General features: G+C 30.8%; 5 protein-coding genes across 11 annotated transcripts in view; 2 read left to right on the forward strand and 3 right to left on the reverse strand.

Moving 5' to 3' along the window:
* The window catches only part of LOC103570240 (pikachurin), a 48,008-nt gene extending 42,462 nt beyond the window's left edge, over positions 1–5,546 (reverse strand). The window contains exons 1-2 of one of the 3 annotated variants that reach the window (XM_014439931.2): positions 5,327–5,546; positions 3,348–3,583 (exon numbers count right to left, since the gene is read on the reverse strand). In XM_014439931.2, the coding sequence (XP_014295417.1) occupies positions 3,348–3,456 (109 nt within the window). In that variant the 5' untranslated portion in view covers positions 3,457–3,583; positions 5,327–5,546. Of the gene's footprint in view, positions 1–3,347; positions 3,587–5,292 lie in introns of all 3 variants that reach the window. The other 2 variants (XM_053738191.1, XM_008547917.3) reach the window with 2 other exon arrangements.
* Positions 5,547–6,161: 615 nt separating this feature from the next.
* On the reverse strand, positions 6,162–16,808 carry LOC103569435 (putative ferric-chelate reductase 1 homolog). The gene is made up of 11 exons (XM_008546736.3): positions 16,120–16,808; positions 12,195–12,505; positions 11,995–12,086; positions 11,733–11,892; positions 10,212–10,412; positions 9,800–10,052; positions 9,420–9,646; positions 8,956–9,196; positions 8,753–8,865; positions 8,270–8,383; positions 6,162–7,872 (listed from the first exon to the last, which is right to left on the reverse strand). The coding sequence occupies exons 1-11, from the start codon at positions 16,127–16,129 to the stop codon at positions 7,732–7,734; spliced, it is 1,863 nt and encodes a 620-aa protein (XP_008544958.1). The 5' UTR covers positions 16,130–16,808; the 3' UTR covers positions 6,162–7,731.
* A 1,621-nt stretch (positions 16,809–18,429) lies between these two features.
* On the forward strand, positions 18,430–21,941 carry LOC103569415 (uncharacterized). 5 transcript variants are annotated; one of them, XM_053740026.1, is made up of 6 exons: positions 18,430–18,589; positions 18,721–20,123; positions 20,191–20,696; positions 20,753–21,036; positions 21,117–21,278; positions 21,557–21,941. In XM_053740026.1, exons 2-6 carry the CDS (start codon positions 19,893–19,895, stop codon positions 21,850–21,852), a joined length of 1,479 nt encoding a protein of 492 aa, XP_053596001.1. In that variant the 5' UTR covers positions 18,430–18,589; positions 18,721–19,892; the 3' UTR covers positions 21,853–21,941. The 5 variants fall into 5 exon arrangements, with proteins under 5 accessions (XP_053596001.1, XP_053595996.1, XP_053595995.1 ...); XM_053740021.1 differs by having other exon boundaries at positions 18,731–20,123; XM_053740020.1 differs by having other exon boundaries at positions 19,854–20,123.
* LOC128667988 (uncharacterized) lies at positions 21,859–23,462 on the forward strand (the record flags this gene model as incomplete). Its single annotated transcript, XM_053740040.1, has 1 exon — positions 21,859–23,462. A coding segment is annotated over one exon (1,488 nt), but the record flags the coding sequence as incomplete, so codon positions are not given.
* Positions 23,463–23,526: 64 nt separating this feature from the next.
* LOC103569405 (uncharacterized) lies at positions 23,527–25,744 on the reverse strand. The gene is made up of 4 exons (XM_008546693.2): positions 25,266–25,744; positions 24,664–24,885; positions 24,138–24,343; positions 23,527–24,074 (listed from the first exon to the last, which is right to left on the reverse strand). Exons 1-4 carry the CDS (start codon positions 25,266–25,268, stop codon positions 23,537–23,539), a joined length of 969 nt encoding a protein of 322 aa, XP_008544915.2. The 5' UTR covers positions 25,269–25,744; the 3' UTR covers positions 23,527–23,536.
* Between the last annotated feature and the right edge of the window lie 483 nt (positions 25,745–26,227).

A 26,227-nucleotide genomic window follows, 5' to 3' on the forward strand; every position in this document is an offset into this window, starting at 1 on the left:
ATATATATATATATATATATATATATATATATATATATATATAATAAATAAAAAAAGGCCAATGGAAAAATTCGATATCAAATTGGATCAGCGAAATCCGTGACATGAAAATTCTTTAGAGTTTTATGTGGAAATGTTAAATGTAAAAAATAGTTGTAACAGTAAAGGTGCGAGTGAAATATTCACAAAGAAATAGTGCGGATATTTTAAAATTTAAATCATTTTCTACAGTTAGGAAAGTTTATGTGCATTTATACACGTCTAGTTTTAATATTTACTAACGCGATGAAAAGTACATTATTGTTTTACGAATGTCATTACATTTTCAAATTTTCCTGCTCTGTTTTCATAAATATTTAACTTTTTAATTTAAATATATGTTACATATGTAAACTGTGGAATACAAAATGAGCATTAATAAAAAAATTTTAATTTATTTTTTTTTGAAAATTTTTTATGTACGTCCATTACAATGAAAAATTCAAATTTTGATAATTAACCGTAATTTATTTTTGCAATTTTTTTTCCATGGTTTCATTTATAAATTGCCTTGAAACTCATAAATTTACACGATTTCATATTTGTTAAATATAAATAAAATTTTCAAATTTTTCAAACTGCGTCATTTTGCGCAAAAAAAACTTTAAATGGCGATCGGAAATTTTGCAAAAGATTAGACAAAAAAATATTTATTTTTTTTTTAGGCTCCCCTTTTACGAGCCCTCTATATAAGAATTTATTTCCTCAGCTAAAAATATGACAGGCCATAAGTTTTCATATCTTATATTCTACTTGATATTTACTGAACGTATTTCAAACATCAATAAAATTATATGAGAACAACAATCTTATTATATGAAGAACTTTTCAAAAAAAAAAAATGTCACTCCCATTCATCGATTTCCAAAAAAATGCAACGGACTCAAAAATTAAAATTGCCAATCGCGTTATGAATTTTCAAAATTAGGTAAACGTCACATTAAATATTTTCAATTATTACAATATTCATAAATTAAAATAATAATAATTATCACGTTAATATATATATATATATATATATATATATATATATATATATATATATATATATATATATAAGAACATGAAAAGTTGATGATACGAAGCAGGAAGTTTTCCATCTCGAGAAAGTACTCTCTTTGAAAAGCTGTGTTCAAAGCAGGAACTTGAGTTGTAGAAAATAATTAATGCGCACGATTTATTATTTTGTCCAAAGTTTAAACAAGACTTAATTCAGTCATGAAATGAAACAATAATTTATGAAAAAATTCTGGAAACTCATCAAGAAAATTTATTTAAACACAAAGACCTTAAAGAAAGTCATTTAAATTATCATAAACCCATTTTCCGTGGCCATTTTTACGTTACTTTTTACATCACACAATAAATGGACTTCATATTTTCAAAAAAACCTTTTAATTAAGGTCGGTCATATTTTAATCTAAACTGTTTAATTTTTTTTACAATTAAATAGAAATTTTTATTTGCACAAAAATATTTTTTTTTTCATAATTAAATTTTTTAAAAAGCAAAAAAAAAATATACATTATTTTTCTACCGAAAAAAATGTATTCTATAAATTCTTTTATATATATTATATTCATGAAATATAATATATTCCTGGGAAAATATATTCTCCGGAATCCAATTATATAAATACTGACAACTTTTCAATGCCAAAAAAAATTGAAGCAGTGAAATTAATTTAATTGGCGTGAAATTCAATAAGATTTATATACTTATTCAAAAATAGTATTATTTACATTTATATAAGGGAAAAAAATAAATCTATTTACTTAAAAAATACGCAAAGTCGGTGGATAAATAAAAAATAAAAGAAAAAAAAAATATTTATAAAAAAAAGTACTCAAAGCTCTCGAGTAAATAGTGAAGAGTGCATATAACGCACACCGGAACAACTTAACGTCTCTACCATCGTCCACTTCCTACCCCAGCATTTCTGTAATTTCGCGTTATTTTACTAACACTCAAACCAACAGGAATATTTCTTTGTGCACAACAAATGACTTTTTTTAAATAAAAAAATAATAATAATAATAAATATTGTATTTCAGAATGTTGCGACAAAAAGGTCACACCTGTGACCTATTACATTCACCTTTTAGCTTAAATGAAAAAAATTTTCTCTTCCATTTAACAAGAGGCAAATAGAGGAAGAAAAATGTGTGATCGAAAAAAAAAAAAATTTATATACATATTGACTCGACGAAATGAACGATAATTATATCGTATGAAAGCCAGTTCGTTAGATTGGGATTTGTTATTTGATGAAAAGTAAATTGAAAAAAGTTACGGTATTTAAGTTTACAACCTCGTACATTTTTGAATTTTTTTTCCGTCTCCACACACGAGCTTCCCGTTTATTTCACCATTTACTTTAATTAATATATATTTATTTTCAGTTTCAAAAAACTCATGGAAATTTTTATTTTTTTATTCACGAAATTTATTTCTCACAAAAAAATTTTAAATATTAAAAATGAACCACTAGCTTTAAATTTTTAGCTCGCAACCAAGCTCGTTATAAGCAACCAGCAGAGGTAATAAAAAATTTCTGAAAAAATCCAAGATTTACTCTCCCTCTCTTACATGTGTGCAGCGATTTAAATTGTCTTAAAAAATCCAATAATTTACTATTTTAAAAAATATGACCCCTGCCTATAACGAGCGAGTGGGGCTTTAAATTCGGAATGAAAAGCGCGGTAGTTGCTCACAACGGGCTTGGAAGCTAATTATTTTTCCATAACTTTTTTCCTACTCAAGTCAACGTCCATTAAATTTCAATTTATAAATTTTTTTTTTTTCTACCGCGCCACTATTGTAAGCAGTCCTATTAATTGTTACCTTAGCCATTAGTGAGTTGGTAAAAGCAAAGAGACAAAGTGAACCTGACAACGCAGTGTGGCATTTGCCATTAACATTATTGCTGAGTAAATGTACGCATCCCTTTTCATATATGAATATACATGCTAACAACAACAACAACACCAGAGCAGCAATGACACTAGTATTATCATTATTAGTCATAGCAGCAGCACTAGTAGTAGTAGTAGTAGTAGTAGTAGTAGTAGGAGTAGTAGGAGTAGAAGTAATAGTGAGTGTAGTAGTAAGAGAAGTAGACTGTAGTCATCCCTATAGAGCATATTGAGGGTGTTATTACGACGCACTTACACTGATAACAATACCCGCATTGTCACCACAACCATAAATCTACATCTATTAAAACCCATGTTGATTTGTAGCCTTAGCATCCACCTTTATTAAATATACCTCAGTACTTAACCAATAATAATATAAATGAAATTTACCCTGGAATGCAGCTTCGAAGGTGGTCCGTTCATCAATGGGATTTTGTGAGATAACCACTGCGGCCAATCCAACAGTCACGATTAAGTAATAGCACTGTTTTACAGCCATCGTTCAACATACACTCTCACTAGCTAAACCGTCGGACACTTGATTGATATACTCGTTATTCACTCCAACATCTCCTGGCCGAATAGCTTCACTCACTTTTTTATGTCCACTTTCAAAAACTCATTCACTGCTAGACAAAAAAATAATTCATTTCGGTATTAACTGGATGACTAAACTATTATTATTAATTACTTAACTTAAAATATTAATTATTATTATTATTATTATATTAAATAATGAGAAAGCTTTTAGATAATTGACAAATGATTTAAAGACAATTGACAATTAATTTCAATTGTTCTACTTTGAATAACTGAGAGAGCTGGTACAAGTCTGACGCGGACGCATTATAAGAGAAGTGAGTATGTTTCCCTGCGATTAAACGTTTTGTGTGCATGTGTGCGAATGTGTGAGTGAGTGTGTTCTCAATTGAGTGCTGTAGGCAATATACTCAATGCTCAATGTGTTGTATGTGAGCATGATCTATATATACCTACTCAGGATTTAACAAAAACATTTTCCAATTCAAGTATACGCTATACAGGTTTCCATTTGTCAGGCATTAAATGAAATAAAATACGGGTGGGTTAAGCAATTGAGCAGTCAGGTATACCCAAAAAATACATACAAGTTAGCAAACTTATTTTGTCTTATAAACCAACTCTTTATTGCCGATAACTTTTTTTATCTTTATTATTTTATTTTTAGTTGGAGTTCTTTGCGTGACCTGAAACACATCCACTAGATTTTAGGACCTCGGCTCGTATTATCGTGCATATTGTCGAGTGCTGGATATAACTTTTTCACGGCAAAATAATCACGTGAAATGGCCAACGAAATATCAATAGGTATCAAAAATTTATAGCAAAAAAAAAATATTAAACTCAATCTAACTTTGTACAATCTAATTCAGGAAATTTTTAAACAAAAACAATCAGCTATTGATTGATAAAGTTTTGTTTCAACTTTTATTTCAAGTTGTTTTGTTTAACTCATTATTTACCCACACTGGAATAAATTTGCAGAGTGAATGTGGGTTAAATCCCTCGGAGTGAAATTTACTCCGGAGGGTTTATTTAAATATTTAAACTCCGAATGGGTGAGTATGAATTAGAATCAAATCTGGATCACTCTGGTCACTCTGAAAAAAACAAACTCTATTTACTCCATAAGAGATTTTTTTTACTCCGAAACTCCGAGTGGCGGAATTAATTTGGATTTTAATAAAATTTGAAATCACTCCTAATTTACTCCCGATTTTTTACGATACAATGTTTAATTTTTTTAATACTGACTATTTTTTTAACAAAAAAATAATTTTCACTCCTAATTTCGAACTTCGATTTTTGATTAATAAAAATTAAAAAAATTGAACACTAGGTAAATGAGTTAAACAAATAATTATTCCAAAGCAACTCTATTTAAAAAAATTTAATTTAATTATAAGTCACGACTCAAAATAAATCTAATTTAAATAACCGACTGATTCCATAAGCTTTCGTGTAAATACTATCAACTTCCTCTCAGTATTTTATTTGTATATAAATATAAATTTTTCTTCTCACTCATCAACACTTGATATTTAAAGCCTTCAATTCACGACTGATCACGCCGAGGGAATAACAATGTATCCCGTCTACCCACCCTTAATTTCACCCACCCACTATTTATCAAAGCTCGTGTTCATTAACAACGTCCCCTGTTGTTTTAATATTCTCATTAATTATGCTGACATTTAAAACATCATAAAGCTTTCTCATAACTTTTTAATTCCCAGTAAATCTCTCCTCATTATTACTATTATTAAACATACGAAAAATATATTGAGCCAACTACCAAACTAATAAAAAAGTAAATAAATGAAACACACGTAGCACAACACAGTAAAGTTACGTCGCGGATTGTGTAACACTTGAATCAGTGGGTGATAGAATTAGCAGAACGAGAGGGTTTCTAATCATACTCGACTTATTTATCTGTACACGGGTTACTCGAGGGCACTTGTGTGTTGCATGTAAAGTTGCGTAGCCTGTAGAGTACGATGGAGGTAAAAAAGCGCGATATGAAGACCGTGGGACAGGCTGACGTCGAAGCCGGCCGGTGTCTTCAATCGAACTGAGGGGATGCTCGAATGTGGCGCCGCCATACTCTGATACTATCACAAGCTCACGTTTAACAGTAACCCCGAGTAAAGTTACCCTCGGTTTTACTACAGTCTGATATTACTGTTCGCCCTGGGGGTGTAGTTGTGCTGGTGCTGCATAGTAGTACAGCTCAGCGTACGCGTCGCATAACAGACGCCTTTGCGTCTCTTCGATCGGCAGCCATCTTTTTTTATGCGCACATTCACTATCGTCCACGACCAAATATCTCTCAATGGTCAGACAGGGATAAGAGTTTACTCTGTTGAGTTTTACGTTTTTATTTTCATTTTTTTTACCCCCAGTTCCTTGACCCCCAAATCAATTTAATTATTTTTTTAAACAAAATAAAATATAAATTAAAAAAAAAAATAAAACAAAGTTCACATGGGTTAATTTTTTTTTTATTAACTTTACAATATTTATACATTTGTTTATTAAAAAAATTAATTACTAATTAAATATAAATGCTCAAATTAATCGATTTTTTTTTACAAATTTTTTTATAAACCGAATAAATTTTATTTTTAATTATACATAAATTAATTATTCATTCTAGTGTATTTAAAAAAAAAAAGTTTTTTATCTCTGTAATTTCTTATAATTAATTTTGTTTTACTAAAATGCATCTGTTTACTCGTTGAATTAAATTATTTTTTTACGCCAATTAAATCTAACCAAGTGAACGCGATTATTTAATAACAATAGTAATAATTATTTATTTTTATAAAAAAAATTTCATTAATTATTATCGAGTCACTCGGATTTATCGTAGCAAAATAAAAAAAAACTAATTAAGTATTTCTAATACTGGAAAAAATTTAAACAATTCCTAAATCTAATTAACAATATTGTTAAATAATTAATAATATTTTTTTATTTTATAACAATATCGTGTATTTCTGCAAGTCAACATTTTAGTAGCAGATAACACGATAATATATATTCGAATATATATGGTGTATCCATATAAATATAGCACACGTAATAAATAAAATAGTACACAAGAGAACGAAGATAACAAGATAATTATTTTCACATTACACTGAAAAAAAATAACTTTTGGAAAAAACGATATTTTCTTATGTAAGTCAATGAAAATTATTTTTTTTTTAACTTTATAGATGGAGAATAATTTTTTTGACATACTGTCAAAAATTTTCGGAGTGATCATGAATTAAGTTCGGAGTCTATTTATTTAATTTCCTCAGAGTAAAATTCACTCCGATAACAGACATCAGGCAAATTTACAATTATAAATAAATAGAGTAAATAATTAAAAAAAAAAATATTTATAAAAAATGCACTTATAAATTTTTAAATTTTCTAAATGCCCATTTTTTCAAAATTTTATTTTATTAATTTTTTACTCTATTAATAATTTAAAATTTGTCTTGTCTGCCACATTTATACTCACAACTCCGAATCGTAGTTAATGCGGCTTTAAATGAAGAAAATCGATAGAGCTGAAAAAATATCAGATTACTTTAATTAAGAAAATGATTTTAAATAAAATCTCAAATTTTTTCTCCTAAAAATATATCAGATTAGAAATTTCCAATATCACAATTTTTTGTTAACAGAAAATCCAATATTTAAAAAGGTTATTTTTTCTCAGTGTATTCTTTGTTGATTTTCGGTACGACCAATAAATATATTTGTCGAAGGTATATGTATAGATTGTAGGCACAATGGATGGGTTGTACTCGCGTAGTCAAGCGACTAGAAGGGTAATTTCGATTAGCAGTATGCATCGTATAGAGTGCTGGTACTAGTTGCGGGATCGGAGAATGGGAGGACTATGTGGTAGACACTGAGACTGAGTGAGAGGACGGAGCCTACTGCAGGAAGGACGGAAGGAAACCAAGTTCTTGGGCGTTCGCCATCCAAAGCTCCGATAATCACATGTTTCACGCTAGTTGCGAATGCAACTCGATAGGGTAGCTCCTGTTATCCGAAAGCCACCAGACCTCCCTAATTTACAGCTTTCAGAATTATCCCAAATGGCTTGTCGTATTGTTGCTGTCATAAATGCTTTACTTATTTATAATATTTTATTTTAATTACTTTCTTTTTTACTCTACTTAACAAATTAATTATTAAGTGGAGTCGGTGTTTATAGGGATCTTGGAGCTTAATATGTAGATATTGTTCGAGTAAATTTGTCCCATGATTCTCCGATAGGCGCCATTACGGTGATTACTATCAATGCTGCGGCAAATACGGCAATTATTACAAAGTAAACACCGAATACTAATTTTCTTAATCCACCCAGCTGTAATTAATAATTATTATTATTATTATTATTTATAAATTATTGTTTCATTATTTAGTAAATAATTAGAACAGAGGTAAAATGGGCTAACAAAACAAATTCTGGTAAATATGCAAAATTTTTTCGGTCTAATAAAAAAATTTGGGGTAAAATGGGTCATCTATCAATTCGACTAAAAATTAAATTTATTGAGAAAAAAAAAATTTGCAAAATTTTGATTAAATCATTCCTGGATAATTTTGAATTTTTTAATATTACATGACCCAATTTACCCCACAACAGTGATAAAAATTCTATAAGATCTATTTTGCCCACTTTACTCTGCATAAAAAATTTATATTTATTCCGTTAAATTTCAACGAAAAATAATTAATTGATTGTAATTAATAAAACTTACAGGTGCATCTCTTTTTAAATCAGTATGACCTATAGACCCTCTGACATGCATGTCCTTCATTGGAAAAGCATTGATACTCTGATTATCTTGTCTATCCGCAGCACAACCGGCAAACTGTAAAGAACAAATTTATTGATTGTCCGAAAAAAAGGCGCCTTAAATAATTAAAGCTCCTTAATGACACATTTGTATCATTAACCAGCTGTCTTATTGATTAAAATTATTATCATTATCAAGTCATTACATAAACGTCAATCACAAACTCTACGGAAAATTATAATTGTGCAAAGGCATGAGCCACAAGTGATACCAAATCTATCGTATTAATTTTAAAAGTATTATGTTACTTCAAAGACTATTTCACGCGTGCCTTCACGTGACTAAATGTCACCGAGTTATTTCGCACAAGACCGAGCAATTAGTGTCATTACACGTGTTGTTACTGTCGTCACATTTAATTATAAATTTATAAATTCCTTTTACCGAGAGTATAATGTGCGTGAGGACGTGGAAAACAACGTAGGCCGTAAGAACCCAGTCCACCCAGTCTGGAAGTTTGGCTTTGTTCAACCTCACCGCAAAGAACAGCGCAATTACTGTGCAAAAAAAAAAATAAATAAATAAATAAGTAAATAAGATTGTGATTGATAAAGGAAGTGGATAATAAATAAAATCAATAAATTTACCCGCACAAATATGAGCAGCATTTCCAATAAACCAATGGGCCCAATTAAAAAGCGGTCGTCTAGGTGTACCGGGGTGCGGCCTCAAAGCAGCCATAAATGGTTGGACGAATGCTAATACCGTTGTAGCGAGCCCCAGAGATGCATGGAGCGTTTCTGTGCTCCAAGTACCGAGTTCGACGAATATTATCACGAAGGCTGCTATCGTCATTGACCAGGTCAATATCATGAAGAATCTATGCCACTAAAATTATAAATTATTTTTTTAAATATTGTGGTGTCATAGTAAAGCCGGTCCATGTTGACCATCTGATGGAAGTTTAAATGAACATGGAAAAATTACTATGGAAATAAATTTTTCCATGTGTTTAATTTAACTTCCGTTGGGTGGCCACCATGGTCCAGACTCGAAGGAATAGTTGGGACTTGGAAAAAATTTTTTCTTACACCAAAAATTATTTACTTACAGCAAACCATTGATCTTTGCCACAAATTGGTGACCTCAGCCATGTCTGTTTGTAATAACGCGCCATAAGAATCCCGATGGACGCAGTACCAATCCAGGACGCAATCATCAGAGCGCCGTGAATTCGTATAAGTAAATCACTCGATGCAACAATTTCACGTATATCAGCTAATTTTATTGGTTTATCTGAGCCACGGTACGCGAGATCATGAAATCCTACACCATTTGCTGCAATTAAAATCAAACGAGACGTCTGATGATTATTATTGACTGATTAGACTTGTGAGCTTACTTTACTATAATTGATTGAAGTAACATAGATATATATGTATGTATGTCTATTATATACAAGTATACTAGGACTAGTTTGATTGTATTTACATTTAAGTGAAGTTCCTGATGCGAGAAGCAGACAGTAAGCTCTGTTCGCCAAATCAAACTCACGTCCCTGTACTAAAGTTGTTCTATCTCTGGTGAACTTGCAGTAAAGCGCGCCATTTACGATTGATCTATTTAGGATAGATAATGTTCCTGATGGTGTAGCTATTCTTGAATTAGTCTTCCCATTGTTCCAGGACATGTGTATTTCCACACGTCCGTTTTCATCAGTACACTCTACTACGCTGTCTTCTCCCTTTAATTCATTTATTTTAAATTTTAAAAATATACAGTGTAAAAAATCGGGAGTGAATTCAAATATTATTTCAATCCAAATTCATGTAAAAAAAAAACACCTCATACTTAGACTCAAAATTTTTTACAGTAAGTATATATATATATGAAAATGTATTACCATTTTAGGATCATCAGATAAACCAACGGCAACGTATTTTGAAGACATGCCCAATAATTCAAAAATATATTTTTCTCCTTTGACTTCAACCGTAACAACAGCATTGCATAGTCCTTCTTCGATACATCTGTCGGAACTACCAAAGCAATTTTTTGTCGAACCACAGCCCTCGTATATTGGATGTCGTTTTGTTGACTCAGTCTATATAAAAGCAAAATAACAATAAAAATATTAACCGAGAGGAAAAAAAATGGACGAATAAAATGAACAAATAAAAAAAGTACTGGCTATTAATTTTAATGTCAATGTTGGACGAGTTTATAAATGATGTAAGTCAATTTACTCCAACTATAACTATGATATTATTGTTATTTTTATTTTTATTTTTATTGTTTTTTTTTTTTCCACAGGATAACAAGGGAAGCACGAGAAATCAAAGTAAATACGGTAAGAAATCAGTTTTAAATTTTCTCACGCGATTATTCACGTGAATGGGCGCGATTGTCAGTTTAAGGAGAAGGCCTTGGAAGACTGACATTGAGTAGTATTTAATATTATATATAAATATATATACTTATAAATGGATTTAAGAAAGTCATGTTTTGGTTCAATGACGAAATTATTCCTTTACAAGCCTGCGATGTTATTCAATAAATTACAATAGGCTTTTGCTGTTTTTACCGTGACATTAAATCCTTTTATACTTTCTTCAATAGATTTATTTGTTGTCTTACAAAATTAAGGAAGACAGGGCAAAACGGACATCGATTTTTAAAGAAAAAAATTTTATTTATTTAAAAGTAATTTTTAAAAACTATTAGTGCGGGAAATTTAAAATTTCATTGCCCATTTTACCCTGACTACAAAAAATAGTATGGCTGAAAAAAAATTATTCAAAATTTTAAATGAAACAAAAAATTTTATTTGATTAAAAGTAATTTTGAAAAAGAAGGGGCAAGTTGGTCAAGTTGCTAGTGCGGGAAATTTAAAATTTCATTGTCCATTTTACCCTGACTACAAAAAATAGTTTGGGTAAAAAAAAATCATTCAAAATTTTAAATGGAACAAAAAATTTTATTTTTTTTTAAAGTAATTTTTAAAAAGGGAGGGGCAAATTGGTCAAGTTGCTAGCGCGGGAAATTTAAAATTTCATTGTCCATTTTACCCTGACTACAAAAAATCGTTTACTGAAAATTTTAAGTCAAACAAAAAATTTAATTTTTTTTTTAAGTAATTTTTAAAAAGGGAGGGGCAAGTCGGCCAGGCTGCTAGTGCGGGAAATTCGAAATTTCATTGTCTATTTTATCTTGACTATAAAAAATAGTTGACTGAAAATTTAAAATGAAACAAAGAAATTTTATTTAAAACATAAAATATTTGATAGGGTAATTCTTAGCTGGATGTTTTTATTTGTAAATAATTTATGAGATTGTGTCAAGACACATAAATGTTAGTTTATCATTTATTACTATGAATAATGTGATGAAAAAGGGGGAGAATAAATGGATAAATTATACCAACCGATTGCTGGGTATCAAGCTCATAATACGGTGTCGTAGTTGTTCTTTCGGTTGTTGGTGGTGGTATTGTCGTCATCACTTGGATAGAATCTCTTAAAACTGTTATTCGCGGTGATTCCACGCCGACCCAGTATGTTGCGTAATCTTGGAGAAAAGTGGAACTGCAGTAAAAAAAAATTGTTACTATCACTGTACAATCGTAATTTACTTTTTTTATTAAATAAATAATTAAACTGTCTTTTTCATAAGACATTTTAACATACTTGAAAATAACTGTTCCTTCGTAATCCTCAGGCGTTATCCAATCGAGCTCCAAATTACGCTTTTCTACTTTGTCTTTATGGGTCACCGTGTTCTGGAAATATTTTACATTTATTATTCAGTATTCGCCGGTATTGGAAAGTTGATTAATGATAAGGGTCCGGGTTCTTGGTACTATTTTATAAAGGGAATCGTTACTTACGTTTATGCCGGGAGTGCATTGGAGCGCTTGGACAGTACTCGGCAAATCTATAAATTCACCGACTAATTCACCGGTCTCAACATCTCGGGCGTTAATAATGAATCCTTGAAATGCAAAGCCCTGGGGACTTCCAAGGGTCATGTGGATCCTGTGTTGTCCTGCAATGGCTCGTATTTCGTAAGGCGGATATGACGCCAGACTACTTGTCGTACTGTGGTGCGGAATTAAGTCAAAGCATGCTTTTAACGGCGCACCATCAGGTAATCCGAGGATTTTTGTGGCCATACACAATAAGATTAGCTTTAATATTACTGAAAAAAAATTACGGTCTTCATTAAATAAAAAAATAATTATGCTAATTTTTATTTTTAATAAAAATTTATAAAAGACCGCGAAAAAATCAGTTAATTCTAATTTAAATCTTGTTATTAAATTTCAGGCCTACACTAATTTATAGAAAATTTTTCCTTGTGTAGTTTTACATTTTTGTAAATCTAAATTATTTTTTCGCGGACTTTTGATAAAAAAAAAAACTTTTGTTGACTTAAAAGTTGTTCCTAAAAAAACTTTTATTTAAAAAAAAAATTTACATGATAACTCAAATACTAATCAACTAATTTCAATGCACAGAATCTTGTTTACCTCGCAATTAGTTGCTCTACATTTCAGACTATACTGAACTAAAAAAAAAATACTTTTAACAACAAATTATTTCTTGTTTCAAGAATTTATTCTGCTGATAATTATTAAAATAAACTTATCTCGCAGTAATTTTTAAAAATTATTTTAATCAAAAATCATAATCTCGAAATTTAAAATTTTATCTAAAAAATTTTTTCCTCATGACCAAAAGGTTATCACAGTAAACTTCAACTTATTACTAATTGACGTCAATTTCAAACGACATTAACAATCACTATCATTATCAGTATCACTTTATCTGCTTATCAATTTTTGACATTAATAGTTAGAACCTACGCCTTTCTGTCTGGAAAATTTTTCAACCAAAATTTGTTACAAAAAAAAATTACTCAATAAAAATAAAAATTTCGAAAATTCTCTCGAATGTAAAAATATAAATAACGCTATCGGTATTAATAAAAATATATGAATAACAATAATCATAATCATATTCAACAGTTACATAATAAATATTCATACAATAAAGAAATGACTCAATTATATTTTTATCAATATTTCATTAATTTCATAATAATTATTCAAATCACGATCTCCGAACCAAAAAAAGTCATCAAATTTAATCAGTAAATAAAATCTACGAACCGAAATATTAATCATTAATATAAATCTTAATCGAGACACTTGACTCTAACGCAAGTGCACGAAAAAAAAAGAAAATTTATAACCCGACACTAATTAAATATATAAAAGTATACCAAAACTATCACATAGTATTTAAATGAACTTTTTTTATTAACATTTCAGTATAAATTAGAAGTAAGAGCCTTGAAAAGTGACACAATTCTCTCTTACATTATAATTTCTATCCTTGTCATACGTGCGCATAAGTGTAGTGTTAATCTAAATTTAAAAAGTATGACCTTGTTAGACATATATTTTGACCTGAATTCAATGACAATTGAATGTGAAAAAAAAAAAGATAGTGATTAAAATAAAAATGAATAATTATTATTAATAATTTGATGATTCCTCTCACGAACGCGCATGTATATAAATATATAATTGAAAATAAGTTTAATGAATGAAATCCTCGTTTTCATACTGCAAGAGTATGTACGTTAATTGTTGGGGCTCAAGTTTAGGAATGCGCGAATTAGGAAATCACTTGGCGACGCTGCCAGTGAAAGCAGCAGCAGCAGCAGGCTGTCGTGTCTCGCGTTTTCTTTCAGCGCATTTATTTCTCTTGCAATTCACTATTCATGCAATGTGTCGCTGTTGTATTTTTTTTTATTTTAATCAACAGAGAAAATAATATTTATGAATTTTTAATGAAATTTTCCATTTACACGGGAATTTAAAATTAAATAAAAGTCACGTGACTTCAAAATTTTATTTTTATAAAATAATGTTATGAAATATGTTTTTATTTTATTATTATATTATATTATATATGAAATTAAATATTTTTGAATTCAAATGGAATGTCATGATAATAATTAAATTAATATAAGCAGATTAATATAAATCTTCAATATAATTTAAAACCGAAGTTTAAATACACAGAAAACATTTTTTCAAAACTACAAATTTTTCCTTGCATCTAGAGAATTTTTTTTTTGAATTCATAATTTTTTGGCGGGTAAAAATTTTTTGAATAAAGAAATTTTTTTTTTGTGTACAAAATCAATCAGAAATATATATTTGTAGGTTTTAGTATTATATGCTTATTATTATGCGATGTACTGAGATAAATTTAGTGGAATATTGAGAGCGCAAGTTTAACTTTATTTTCCAAACGATTTACTTCAGATGAGGAGACGTGATTTTTTACGGTACGATGACAAGGCGCTGATCATCCTCAATATTTTCATATATAATTCTTTGAATTTTATTGAATTTAAATTATGTTACATATGTATACATATGTATACATACATTAGTGTTTATATATATTTTCGGTATTTATTCTGTCGTCTAGCTTCAAGCTTAATTATTCAAAACATGGAAAATTGAATTACTCTATCACAGTTAGAGTAAATTTCATTATGTGTTAGAAAATAATAATAATTAATGGAATGAACATTAAATATTTTATTTATATATAAAATTCATTATTTATTATTTTTTTATAATAAATCTTTAAAAAAAACTTTATTATACTTGTTCAATAATGAAGTCTATGAAATATTATTAAATTTTTTTAATACCAGTCTTTATGAAAAAAATTTTTAATAATAATTTTATTAAAAAAAATAAGTATGTATTTATTTGAAAAATTATTGTATAGCAAAAAATTGTGTCATTAGTATGAATCAAATTACTTTAAAAGTAAAAAAAAAATTATCCTGATGACTGTTAAAATGGAGAAAAAATGGAAAAAAATAAACCACTTGACATTTCAACGAACTTATTCACATTGTTAGCAAAAAACGAGTACAAGGTTTTTTTAACAAGTATATATCTATATATATATTTACAATATACTCATATGGAAATATATATACATATAAACATATAATATCACCACTATTTCTATAGAAAAAAAATAAATACATATATCTCACAACATATCAAACGTTTCTAATATAATTGTACATACATATATACATATATACACATATAAATGTATAATTATATAAATCGTCATTTCATGAGAAATTTTGTCACCGGAGACGAGTAATTTTTTAAAATTTCCCCATTTATTATCTACCGTTTACTCATTACTCATTATCTCGCAACAAAAAAAATAATTAATTAACTTTTATTAACATCAACCAAAAAATAATCCCTCGCAACTCTAAAATATTTTTATTCTATATAATTACGTAATTTTAAAATATAAATAAAACTGCAGCAAACGGATTTTTATGTAACTTTGCTACAAAAAATCAAGGATTAAATCCAGCAAATTATAAGTTTTTAATTCCATATAAAATTTCCCTCATATTTGTCCATACGAATACAAATATAAATAAATAAATAATATATATATGTATATATATATAATAACCATAAAAATATATATCGACTGTATACCACGAGGATATACGCGCATGCACGCGAAACAGTACATTGAACTTTTTTTTTCCCAGTTGTCTGATCCTCACTTGTGTAATCATAGTAATCACCATTAATTATTAATGCTTTAATATTTTTAATAACTCGTGTTTATTTATTTAAAAAAAATCCGAATCAAACAACAATGACATCCAAGCGCTGTCAATTATCAATAAAAAAAAAAATTCACTGACTTTGTTTGCTTTAAATAATTTGTTAAACTTACGGTAATTCATCTCGACGTTTACTGGCTTGCAGACAATAATTTGAATAAAAATAATACGTATTACGGAGTAACAACTTTCTTAAGAGTTTAAGTTATTTGTGAGCTGTCACTAAAGCCAACTGTTCAAGTCATTAGTCACACACAAGTTATTAAACTACTAATACTTAACCACAGTGTGTATTATCTTGACGCAAACACGTTGATTATCATCAGTCTAAAGACTCATGTGTAAGCTAATATTTATTTTTACAACAATTTAAATTTTAAATGTTTATACTGCCGATAAAACAGTTAATGTAGACGTTGGAGTCTCCGAGATTTTTAATAAGGCGACTCGTGTCTTAGACACAATTTTTACTTCTTTTTATTGAGTCGGATTTAAATTTCAGGTTGAAAATTTGAATTTTTTTTTTACAAGACCGCGGGAAAGCGCGAAAACCCGACACTAATTGACGTAGTTTACATTGTCCTGAACAAGACTTGGAGAACCACACCTTGCCGAAGACTGAAACGGTATACAAACGAGTTTGAAAGGAGCCTCGATGGTGAGACCACCTCAGGTACGTGTTCACCAGTCCTGAACCCCGGTTTGTTATGATAGACCGGAAGACTTTAGGCCTACTGACTCAACTCTACACACAAGACTTCCTCGTACAGGTTTTATTTATGTTGGAAAGAATTATGATTGACTTGTGCTGCGGGTATGCTGCGGGAACCTTGCTGGTGTAATGATATATCTATCTGATTCCCTTCACTTTTGATATTAACTATCATTGTTTATTTATATGACTAATCATTTTGCTATTTATTATTTTTAATGCCGACATCCTCTGTATAATTAAGTGAAAAAAATTCTATAATTAAATTTTAGTTTTACTACGAAAGAAAAATTTCATTGATTTATAATTTATTCAAAAAAATTTATTAATTTATTAATTATTATAATAATTGATAGTAAATTTGCATTGAATAAATTATAAATAAAAATTTATTTAAAATAGAGAATTCATTAATTTTTATACTTTTACTTTTAATTAATTCAAATTTATTAATTATTTTTTTTAAGTAAATAAATAATTAATTTGGTGAATCGACTAATGAATTTTTATACTTTTATTTTTTTTTAAAATTAAGTCCAAGGACAATTATGATAATTTTATATATTGTAAATTTTTTACTGCAAAAAATTAGCGGAGTTAATTATTTACTCTCAGAACAAAATTTACTCCATAGAGAAATTTTTTAAAAATTCAAAATTTCGATCAGAGTGAACGCGGGTTAAAATATAAATTACCGAACTAAAAAAAAAAAATCCTATTGATTCCATACGCGGAGTAATTTTTTTCAACTCCATAGCTCCGGGTTGGAGTAAATTCGAATTTAAATAAAATCCACACCCACTCTGATTTTTGCCGTAGATAAAAAAAGTTTTAAAAATTCTCTCTTAACAACTTTGTACTTTGTAGCGTCCAACTAAGCCTGTATTTTTATAACAAAATCGTCGGTACAAATTTCGATGCTCAAAGATTTGAATGAAGTGTAAAGTTGTTAAGTATAAAATAGTCGTAAGAGATTTCGCGACTTAAAAGTTTTAGAAAAAGCTAAATAAAACATTAAGTCTTCGAGTCGTTGATAAGTTTGCATGTGTGTTTGTGTTTGTATGACCGTTGTATGACTGGATGAACGTTGGGTATATTGTGTACTTAGCTTGTGAGCCAGTGATTCTGTTACGAGTACCGTTAATCATATAATAGTTTCAGGCAAATGTTATTATCTCCCTTGAATATTAAGCGAGTAGGGAGGGCCTAATAGCGGCCCGCTTTTACGTTCCTGGTAATTTTTCGAGAGAGAGGGACTTTTTTATGTGCACTCTACACTACGTCTTCTCTGGATGAAGATGGTCCGCATACCATTCTCTCGGTCAGACACGACCTACCTACTTTACTTCGGTTTTCTCATGGGAAACATATAAATATTTTATACTACACTGTACTCTGCTAAGTACTGCCTTATTTCATACAAATTATCATCATTTTTCATTACTTTAATTACTAAAAAAATAATATTTGAAAACAGGTATCAGAAAATTTTCAATAAAAATAAGTAGGTGCTGCATTTTATCAGCAAGAGTTTAGTCAGAATATTTATGATATGCTGATAATTATAAGAAAATCTGAATTTCCGATGCCGAGTAATTTACATACATTATAAATGAAAATAAACTTGTTTATTTATGTAGATAAATATATATATATACACATAAATTCCTTGAAAAATTAAGTGATGACTCATAGTAATCGCAAAGATCGCAAAGTGTGAAACACGCACTCAATAAATCAACATCTTGTTCAAAATAATTTATCAAGTTGTAAAAATATTTTAACCCAAGTTAACTTTATCTTTTTATCTAAAAGTTATTTTACTTTTTTTAATTACATTTAATTTATTTTCCAAGTATAAATTTATGCAGGTAAGTATTTTATAATTATTATTTGCAATGTAATTTTTTGACTTAATTCTGAAATTTTTTTTTATTTTAAGTCAATGGAATTTTAAATTAAATTCAAAAAAATTTATTTTACGTGAAATTTAATTACGTAGTTAATTACAGGAAATTTTATCAACTGATTAAAAGGCAGGCTTACTATCAGTCGGACTCTCACCAACAATCGATTAAAAAAAATTCTTATTCATAAAATAAAAAAATTTTTTATTTTTTTTTATTTTTCAAAAATGAGCATAATTTCGTCATAGAAATTTAAATTTCCAAGTGACCCTAAGGTCCAGTGTTCGAACCCAGTGCTGGTATTTTTCGCAAGAGGTCATTAAGGCATTGACTTTACCAGCGCGTATGCAGCCAAGGTCAAGTAGAAAAAAAATTTAAATAAATAAATAGAAAAAAATCAAAATTTATTACAGTGAGTGAATTTACGAATTCAAAAATGTACAATTAAAATTTTCAATTACTTTTTACACAGAAAATTGAGTATTGAATGTCGATAACAACTTTTTCACTTCACCCTTCTGCGCACTCGCGAAATTCTGCTCCGCGACCGTCAGTCGAAACCGCGACGTTCGAAAGCTCATTCTCCTGTCAGTTATCAAACAATTAAATTATTTTAATCACCATTAAAACAATTACGGTCTACACAAATTAAAATATATATCTTACCAAATTAATACCAAGTAATTTAATTACTTAATTATCATCATTATTATAAATATTAAATATTAAATATAAAAATAAGTGATGTCGATATTTGCTTGTTGCTTTCGTCGGGTGAGTTGACTAATTATTTTTCTAAACAAAATAAAAGGGAAAAATTAAATAGAAAATTTCAAATTTTTTTTTTAATTATTTAAAAATTAATTTATATGATTAATTATTAATTATAATTTATTATTTTTATTTAAGCAGATTTATTTATTCAGTTGTGTTTATTATCATATATAAATATATCAATACTGTATTATTACAACTTACTACTTACTACTTACTACTAAGTCATAAATAATAACGTAGAACACGTTAAGCGTTTGTGGGTGAATGGTTGCATTTTCCACTCTTTAGACAATTTCATGCTCAACTATCAAAGGCCCGTACGTCCTTGGTGTAATTAAACAGTTTGGTTATTAATAGATTATCTGTAGTTTATAGAATCCTTCTCCATAAGTAGCTTTTATTTTTAACGCAAACTCAATACCAAAAAAAATGATTAAATTTTAAATTTCAGAAGCATTTACGAATTGACGATCCCAAGATCCCGATTATAATGGAGCCGCCAGAAATATCCTGGGAAAATACTCTGGGATCTCCGAATGGAGTTCCTTTTGATGACGATACCAAAGAATTGGTTAACAATTGCCTGCATGTTTGTATGCCACCGCCAGTAACTCTGTCGACTTTAATGAAGCGAAGTGAAATATTTCCGATTCAATTTCCAATAAAGACAGTCAGGTGTTCGTTTTTAAAAGAAAGGGGAATTAAACCTGACATACTTGAGGTAAAAGTCTTTTATATATACTATATATTTTATACAATTATAATTTATCGATTATTTTTTTTTTCAGCTCAATTCAAACTCGGCGTATCCAATAATCCATGAGGCCATGCTTCCTTTGATAGCTGGCTGGTTGAAATACAAACGAGAACATGGGACTGCTGTTGAGAAATCAGTATACAAAAATATGGGCCTGATACAATTTACCCAGAGACTGTTGGAGAAACGTGCGGTGGCATTTTACGGCTCCGATGACAGATGGAAATTGATAGACAAAAAAACTGGCGAAGGCGGCTGGGAATTTGTCGGCACTGATCAAGAAAAGGAACCGCTTGTTTTGTCCAAATGTCTGTCTTATGACGAAATAAAATTGTCGGCTATGATGGTCGTGTCCTCGCACACTGAGTTCATAAATGACGGAGCTCGCGAAAACCGCGGAGTCGTCTGCAATGATCCGGACGGGTTCCAACCTCGGGGAGTTATCATGGGTGTGATTGGGTCCAGGTTCGAGCGATCGCGTCTTATGGAGTTTCAGGATATCGTCATCACTCCTTTGCAAAATAATATGGACAATGGGTAACTTAATTATTTGTGTACTTTGTTACTTTTATTTATTTGTTTATTGGAATTAGTTACGGGCCTTCTGTGGACGGGGTGCCGGAAATACGAGAACTGCGCACCCTCTGGTCGCGGTTCTACGGCGAAGACTATCACCCACTTTACGAGCAAGCTGTGAGACGAATTAGGTCCAGAGAAAACAAACGCTATATTTCTTTGACAAACCAGACAATTTTTGACGTAGAAAATTATATGAAGCGAACTTTACTGTCAGTCGAAATAATTCTACTGGAAGCTAACACTCGGGCTGAGAAACAAAATACTACAGCATTTCTCCACGTTGTTGGTTTTGGTCTAGGTATTTTACGCCCAATCAATAATAATTATTTTTTTTTAATGTAAAAAATATTTATCAGCAAAGTTTTTAATTAATTCTAGGTGTCTGGAGAATAATGCATGATCAAGAAATGTATTTTTTGAAAACATTCGAAATAGCATTGAAAAAAATGAATAGAAAATTAAAATATGTATCGGATATTATGTTCGCTTATTTTAGTCAACAAAAATGTGGCGGTGCTGGTAATGGTGATTATTTAGGAGGTTCGTAATAAATTTATAATTTCGTAATTTTTAAAAAATTACCTTCACTTTTTTCAGCGAAATTACTTTTGATTTATCAGGCTAAAATTTTTTGAATATTTTAGAAAAATTTTGAGTGACCTAAAGTGCCCCTGGTCTATTTTACCTCCTTAAACAAAAATTTCTGAGAAAATTATTTCGCAGCTTGAAATATAATTTTTAAAAAAATTTAGGGAGCTAATTTTTCCCTCTTCCTTCCCCTAATTATTTAAAATAATTAAAAAATTTTTTCTTAACAGATATTAAAATACATTTTGCATTAAGAGAACCACACAGTAAACTAGTCCGTTCGACAGACGCAAACAAACTTCTGGTAGTAACATACGCTTGGGACGGAAACGCATTCCCAGGAAATGAATTTTGGAGCGGATATTTAGCAGCGAGTGGTGACCCAGCAGCCGCATGTAGCAGCCAAATATCCGAACTGCACAATCCCATGATAAACTCCCGTATCTGCGGAACGAGTTTGCATATCGCGTCACCAGAACACGGTCTCTTGCACATATCGGACTACGTTAAACTTCACCTCGCTTAGGACAGGATGGGCCCACTGGGCGCCGGTCAACGGAGACCATCTCGTTCACCCCGCAGTCAACGAAGCCGCAGCGCAGATGTCGATCGTCTTCGAAAGTATGCTGAGCGTATCGGAGAACGTCGCAACACTGAAGGTAGTGATCCTTGCAAACTGAACCCATCTCGCTGGCTTCCAAGATCACGGTCAAGTTCGCGAAGTCCTTCAACCGAACGAAAGTCCTCGCAAGCAGAAAAGCTCAGTCCGGGTGCCAATGATAAGCTGGACCCCACCTGGCCAGAGCCAGCGTCTCCGAAAAAATTGTCTCCCAGCGTAGAATGTCGTCGCATGCCGAGTTTCGAAGAAGAAACGCGAGTAATTAAACCCACTTGCAGAAGTATGAGCTCCGACGTCGATTCAAGAGATCGGCGGATTGATCGTCGGAATACTGAAGTAGGTCATGAAAAAATTTTGTCTTTTCGTTGGGTACCGATTCCCAAAATCAGCGATCCCTCAGATCCGCCAAAAATTGCCAACAGACTCGCTAAAAATGCTGCTACAAAGTGGATGACTTTTGCTAAGTACCAACTGCCCTCTAGTTTGCCTCGGCAGAGTTTATCCGTCGAGCGCAAAGCTTCAATGCAGCTGCAAGAGACACCCAAGTGGCCAGTTCGTAAATTTCATTCAGAAAACTCTAAAAGCGAGAACGACAATGAATTTCTTAACGAGCTGCCCAAGAAACTGGATCCCATTGACAAAATAGCGCGAATCAGCCAACGTATTCGCGAGCTCTACGACTTCAAAACGGAAAACGAGTGGCCGAAAAGAGCCTCCGATGCTTCAAATGCTTACACCTGGATCAGCAACAGCAGCGAAGATGACAAACATGACAAAAATACCGAAGTCGTGCGTCGCAACAGCCAAGACCTTGAGTTCAACGACAGAACGACTCGGCCAAAAATCCGAAGGCAGAATTGCGAAAACGAAATCCTTGATGAAGACAATAATTCAGATGCAAAATTGAAGCGTTTAAATGAACGTCTGAGATTCAGCGAAGATTTTACACCCGAACACAAACCGATTGCCCCGGAAAGAAGAACCGTTTCAGATGATTATGAAACGAGAAATCGCCACAGCTGGCATGTAGAAAAATCAACCATCGGCAATCTTCCCTCAAATATAGATACCGTTTCTTCTAACAATAATTGCAGCAAGAAAAGAGATTCAGACGTCAGTGTGAGCACTAAGTCACGAAGCTCGAGATCAAGTTACGCAGAAGTAATTTCCAAACGCACGAGCGACGCAAGTTATGTCAGTATCGGTAAGTGCCCAAGTGTCGAAACAAAATCCTCGGACAAAATAATCGAATTACCACCGAGACGGGCGATGAGTCAGGGCGAGGAACGTCCAGCAACTCCGGTCCCACCTAACGATGAAATCAACGATGATCTACCGTCCAAGTTGATGATGTTGAGATCCAAGCGCAAGAGCACTAGGTACAAAGTTTATCTCACATAATTAAGTCTATTAAATATATAAATATATAAATAAATAAATTAAATTTTAAATAAAAAATTACTATATATGTACATGTACACTGAGCGGAAGCTACAGTATCTGTATTAAATTGCACAATTAAACGGATGCAATATAAATAACAAATTATTAACTAATTAATAATAAATATATATAATAAAAATAAAACAATTCATTCAGAGTTCTTGCAGTCTTTGAAGACTTTGGACCTTTTATTCCTTGGCGACTTGACGCTTCCTTCCTCCTCGTCCCGCTCGATTTTGAAACGTTTGTTGGGACTCCGTACGTTATTATTTATGGAAACCAACGGTGCCGACGTCGATGACGAGTTACCGTTGGTCATAACATTTGTAACGATAAGAGTATTGTGTTTTTGAAACAGCCTGCGACTGTGGTTGTGGTTGTGGTTGGGATTTGGCTGATTATTTATTTGATTCTGCGAGGCCGCGTGTTTGAGGGGGACATTGGGCGCGACCAGAGGCGCGATCATCAACAAATCATTCCCATTTTTATCACAGTGCCCGTGAGATGGTACACGCGAACGGTCAAATCGCCGGGTTATTTCCGACTTTTCTTCTTTCAGTAACTGAGCTTTCAGTTGGTAATGATTTAAATTTGGCTCGCATTTTATTTTCACGTGGTTCTGAAGTGTTCCATTGCGATCTTGGGTTTTCTGCCATTCCAATACGTTTGTCAGTAGTCTTATGTACCTGAAAATAATTAATTAATTTTAAATTACTCAGTTTTTTTTATATAAATTTATAAAGATTTACCTTATGGCCATCCTCAAAATTTCATTTTTCGATAATTTTTTTTCCGGCGGATGTGTTGGTACCAATTTACGTAATTCAGCAAACGCACCGCTAACATTTTGCTGTCGCCAACGCTCCCGACTGTTTGTAAATAATTTTCTAACTCCCGTCGTGCCAATTTGACCCGTCGGCGAACTTGAATGACGGCCACCACATAAACCATCAAACTAAAAAAATTTTTTTCAAAATTTTACACAAAAAAAAAAAAAAAAACAATTATTTTTACAGACCCTCAGAAAATGACATGAAACTGAAGTTACCCGTCTAATAATCTTTGGATTTTTTTTCAAGCAATAAATTAAAAAAAAAACATTTTTAAAAAAATTGCACCTGTAGTTTTTAAAATTTTCTACACGTGCATTTTTTTGGTTTTTTTTTTCATCGATTTGTTGAAAAAAAAAAAACTTGAAAAATTGTCTGTCAACTTTAGGGTCACCAACATTTATCATATATTTATTTATTATATAAAAAAAAATATATAACATACAGGCAAAGATTCTTTTCTCTTCCTAAGTGGATCCTCCTCATCATCAGTATCATGAGAATAAAATTCATCAGATAGCATGGCCTCTTCCTCAGTGTCTCTGGTCGTTCCTGGAGAATCTCCCGAGTCATCGACGAGCTCGCCGTCTCCAGATATGAGTGACGTAGCTGGTGATCTATCCTCAGCATCTGTCGCTCCATTATTCGTACCGTACGTCAGCATCGGCTAATTATAAATTATTTTATCAGTTTAATTATAAAAAAAAGTATATATATTTATATACATATACACCGTCACTATTTTTATATCACTTCTATTTTATAATTATAATATAATAAAAAAAAATGTTTTTCTCTTGAAGGATTCTCTTGTCGGTAATCACTAAACAAATTAGCCTACATTGCGTTAAAAAGGAAGTTGATATCACACCCTGACTAAATTGTCCCTGACATTCGTCAGATATGCCAGCCAACATCCAGCACTTTGTTCACAACTATAAATACACACTTTGTTCTGATATAATTTATTTTTTTATCATTTTAATAATTTATTATCAATGCTTATACTAATACTTAAACTCATATTTGTATATATTCAACACTTACCATTAAAAAAAAATATTTTAATAAATAATGATATTTTCCAGTAGTTGGTAAATTTAAATTCGCTGTACCGCAAAAAAAATTAAGTAATAAAATATAAAATTGAAAGACGACGTGTCGGTGACGAATGTCGTGATTTCACTAATCGAAAAGCACTGGCCGACAGTGAGTTTAAATTTAATTTAGCGAGGCGGAGCAGACGTGGGTGGAGCTACTGGGACATCCCATGCTCCATACAGCATCCCTGTCGACTGACACATTCACCCCATTGTTACATTTTGCGGTGTTTTTGTTAGAGCAATCAAAGCTGTATTAGTGATACAGAAATAATAATGCTGGTAATGAATAAAAAGGCTGAGAATAATAAATAGTGGATTTATTTATAGTGTATCAATATAAAGTGACGAGATAGTTTTTGTTAAGGACTAGATGATCTCGTTTTAGTTCCCCATGATGATTGTCAAGTGGCCAACTAGTCACGTGTGGCTTTTTAGTTATTGTGACAAGTTTGTATAGGAACTAAGGATTTTATTAGGGAGTGTCATCAGTGCTCATTCGACCGTAATTACCAGCAAAAGCTGCGTGAGAATTTGTTATCAAGTTTTTTTTTATTAATTTCAATTATTTTGATAATTTATAAATTTTTATTAAAAGTATTGTGAGGAATTTTTAGAAAATTTTTACTTTGACATAAACTACTGACGTCATAAATTTAAAATTTAATTTTTATGTGAGTTAAAAAATTAATTTTTCAAAAAATAAGCGACAAATTTATTTATATAAATTGGAGTATTGATTAATTTTAACAAAATAATTTTTTGAAACTCATACTTTAAGTGACAAAAAAAAGTTTTCAAAATTTTAAGACAGTGATTTTTTAAAAAATTCCGTGTAACTGCAAGCTTGTTTCTTTGTAATTAACTTCAATTTATAATAGACAGCCGTTGGGTTAACAGTAAAAAGTG

The sequence above is a fragment of the Microplitis demolitor genome, chromosome 1 (assembly GCF_026212275.2).
Source record: "Microplitis demolitor isolate Queensland-Clemson2020A chromosome 1, iyMicDemo2.1a, whole genome shotgun sequence".
NCBI lineage: Eukaryota > Metazoa > Arthropoda > Insecta > Hymenoptera > Braconidae > Microplitis > Microplitis demolitor.